At 41.2% G+C, this 3,838-nt stretch overlaps 1 protein-coding gene across 1 annotated transcript in view; it reads right to left on the bottom strand.

Moving 5' to 3' along the window:
• LOC106724392 (GLIPR1-like protein 1) overlaps positions 1–3,838 on the bottom strand; it is a 53,148-nt gene that overhangs the window by 46,805 nt on the left and 2,505 nt on the right. Inside the window, exon 2 of the mRNA XM_014531629.1 lies at positions 1,068–1,307. Within this exon, the coding sequence (XP_014387115.1) occupies positions 1,068–1,307 (240 nt within the window). The remainder of the gene's footprint in view (positions 1–1,067; positions 1,308–3,838) is intronic.

Here is a 3,838-nt window from a genome sequence, read left to right as displayed (position 1 = left end):
AAACAATGTTGCGGTCCTGCTGGCTGAAGCCCGGGGTTTTGTTTAGCTTCTATATTTGTTACAATGTTGCTTAGAGTGCAGCTGAGAGGCTGGCAAGGCAGGCGGGGAAGCTTGGCTTCCTCCGTCACTGAAGCAAGCAAGCCTCCCTGTTCGTGTCAGCTGCCTGGCTGCCGGCCGCCATCTTGGTTGGCAGTTAATTTGCATATCTCACTGATTAGTCAATGGGAAGGGTAGCAGCCGTACAGCTAATTACCATGTTTCTCTTTTATTAGATAGGATAGCTGAGATTTGAAAACAGCCCAAGTGCCCATCAGTAGATGAATGGATAAAAATCTCTGGGACATTTACACTATGGAACACTATGCAGCTGTATAAGAGAGGGATCTCTTACTCTTTGGGACAGCATGAATGGACCTGAAAACTATTATTCTAAGTGAAATAAGCCAAACTGAGAAAGACAAGTATCACATGATCTCACTTATTTGTGGAATCTAATGAACAAAACAAATTGACCAACAAAATAATATCTGATAATATCTGAAGCAGGGAGGCATGGAATAGTTTGACATACCATGATGTGGGGTTGGGGGGACAAGAAGAGATAAACCGAAGAACTTACATACTTATATGCATAACCCATGGATATGGGCAATAGGGTAGGGAAGACCTGGGGGAGGTGGGTCGGGGCTGGGAGGATTAGGGTGGAGAGAGGGAATTGGAGATATCTATAATACTATCAACAATAAAAATGTTACAAAAATAAAAAAATAAAAGAAAATTATAAAGCTAATCAGAGAAACAAAAGCATATTACATACACTGCAATAAATAAAAGGTTGACAGTAGATTTCTTATTGGAATTAATGCATTGAGATGACAGTAGAGTAATCTTTAAAGTCCAGAAAACAAAAGATCCAGAGAATTCTATATCCAGTAAACCTACCTTCCAAATGAAATTGAGTTTTCAAGATACCCAAGATTAACTTAAGAAAAAATGCTAAAAGGAACATGTCTTATGATTGAAATGTGCATAAATAAGAACTAATAAATAAAATGTCAAATATTTACCTGTGTATAATGGCCACAAACTTTGGTACATTGTTGACTACTATAAGTATAAAATTGCCTTTCATTATACCAAGAACGAATAGCAATTGCTGGTATATATTGGTATAAAATACCTAACCAAATATTTTCTCCCACATATGCAAAAGTTGGGTGACACCGATTTGCTGGACAGTAGTTGTGTTCAAATTTGCACTTATTTGCCCAGGATTTTGCAGTCTTCGCTAAACCTTCATCCCAAGTCTGAAAGACAAAAATAATTTCAATACATTGTGCATATTCGCTTTCATTTAAGTTATTCTAATGATGTCAGTCAATGAAATTTTAAGTTTTCAATTTTAATAAAATATAGTTTTTCTTTTGCATTTATTATGTTCACCATTAGTCAGTGTTTTGTTTTTTTCTTAAGTTGTGCTTCAGAAACACTCTGTGACCCATTCTGTGGCCGTTCATATTTGTAGGTGGTCAAAACGTACAGACTTCCAGTTACAAGGTAAAAAAGTTTTGGGCTATAGAGTACAGCATTGTGAGTATAGTTAACCATTCTGTAAAGTTGCTCAGATATTAGATCTTAAAAATTCTCATTATAAGAAAAAAATGTAACTATGAGGTAATGGATCTTAACTAAAATTATTGTGGTAATCACTTTGCCATATATATACATATACCAAATAATTATCTTTTATATTTTAAGCTAATACAATGTTATATATCAATACAAAATTTTAAAAAATTTGCATGATTTCAGGGCTGATCTGTTAACACATCATGCTCTATCTTTTCTGACATTTATAGAAAGTGACATGAGAAATGAGATGCCTGGTTTTTCTGGATGATGCAGTAGTGGATGACAGGAGAAACTCCTGTTGAAGTCTTGGCCAATAGTCATCACTTCTACTTTTGGCCAAAATGGAGTAACTTTCTGACTTGAAACAATAAAAATAACATACATATGTGAAAAAGCAAGACACATGAAACAAGGACCAGTGATCCATGAAAGGAGGGAAACCAATAAGGTGAGTCTTATAGTGGCCTTACCTGCTGCTTTGGGAGAATGTTCAGTCCATACAAGAATACCAGAAAGCACAGACGTGCACAGAGGCAGGGCTGTAAAGAAGACTATTTAGCAGAGGGTTGATTAACACACACATGTGAAGAACATATGCAACACCAGGGAATGAATCACTCAAAATGATAGGAGAGCATATAACCTAATGCTTACACAGCACTGGGACTATTGCTTTTCCTGCTAGCGAGATTGGAAAACCTCATAATCTTGGGAATTGTGTCGAGTACTCAGGAGGATCTCTCCTTAATAGAGGGAGATAATGATCCCTAGCCTCAGTCACTTCTTTTGTTCTACCTTACAAATCTTAAACACAAGACTCAAAAGGATCAAAATGCCAAGTAACATAAGTCCATGCCAGAAAAAAATGTCAAGAATATTTACATAAATACAAAAATTAGCATCACCCAACAAGCTAAAATGGACAGATTCAGATATCCAATACAAAGTTATCTGCATACAGGACTCATGATCTATATATATAGAACCCTTATATGCAAATAAACGAAAAGGCGGAACAACCGAACAACCAAACTGAACAACCAGCCGCTGTGACATGCGCTGACCACTAGAGGGCATTTGTGGAACATGGCAGGTGTTGGCAGCAGGTGGCAGAATGGGGAACATGGCGAGTGTCAGCTGTGGTGGGATGGTGGAGCAGGTGAGCAGGGCACCAGACCAAGATAGGGTGCTGGTCGCTGTCATCAGTGTGAGCCTCTGGTGGTTAATAAAAAACTCTTTGCTTCCATGCTCCCTGGTCCCACCTGGTGCTCATACATGCTGTCAGCGCTGAACCTGCTGGCACCTGCTGCCAGTGCCTGGCGCCGGCCTCAATTGATTGGCGCCATCAAGGGGTGCAAGGGGTGGCTGCCATCCCTGATCACCCCTAAGGGCTTCTCCATCTCCCTCTGCTCCTGAGGGGTGATTGGAGTAGCTGCCAATGCTCACATCCGCTGACAGCACCAGCCACGCTCACACCCACTGCTGGTGCCAGCCTCAATTGCTCCGTGCCATCAGCGGGTGAGGTGGGACCAGCGCCATCAGCACGTGGGAGTGTCAGCAGCAGGAGCAGGGCTGCCAGCAGAGAGTGGACCAGGGGCCGAGGTGGGAGGGGCTGGCCAGGGGTGTGGAGGATGGGCTGAGACCCACCCCTGTGCTCACCACAGCATCATGGCCCATAGTTCCTTTTAAGGTGCACAAATTTGTGAACTGGGCCCCCAGTAATACAATAAAAAATGGGAAGAAAGGCCCTGGCTGGGTAGCTCAGTTGGTTAGAGTATCGTGAAGGTGAGCCAAGGTTGAGGGCTCCCTGGTCAGGGCACATATGGGAATCAACCAATTAATGTATGAATAACTGGAACAACAAATCTTTGTTTCCCTCTCTCTCTCTGTCTCATACTCTAAAATCAATCAATTAAAAAAAATTAATAAGGAAAAAAAAATCAGTGAGTGAAAGTTAAACCAGAAGTAACACATCTGTTAAAATTAGTAGAGAAAGCAAGAATCATAAAAAAACCCTTTTACATGAAAAGAGCATCAGTAGGCTGTGAGATAACTTCAAATTTTATAATTAATACTAGAGGCCCGGTGCACAAAAATTTGTGCACTCGGGGGGGAGAGGGGGTCCCTCAGCCCATCCTGTGCCCTCTCGCAGTCTGGGACCACTCAGGAGATAATGACCTGCTGGCTTAGGCCTGCTCCCTGGTGG

This window comes from Myotis brandtii, unplaced genomic scaffold (genome assembly GCF_000412655.1).
Source record: "Myotis brandtii unplaced genomic scaffold, ASM41265v1 scaffold82, whole genome shotgun sequence".
NCBI lineage: Eukaryota > Metazoa > Chordata > Mammalia > Chiroptera > Vespertilionidae > Myotis > Myotis brandtii.
Note: the sequence above shows the minus strand (reverse complement) of the source record. Positions and strands in the feature narration are given on the sequence as shown.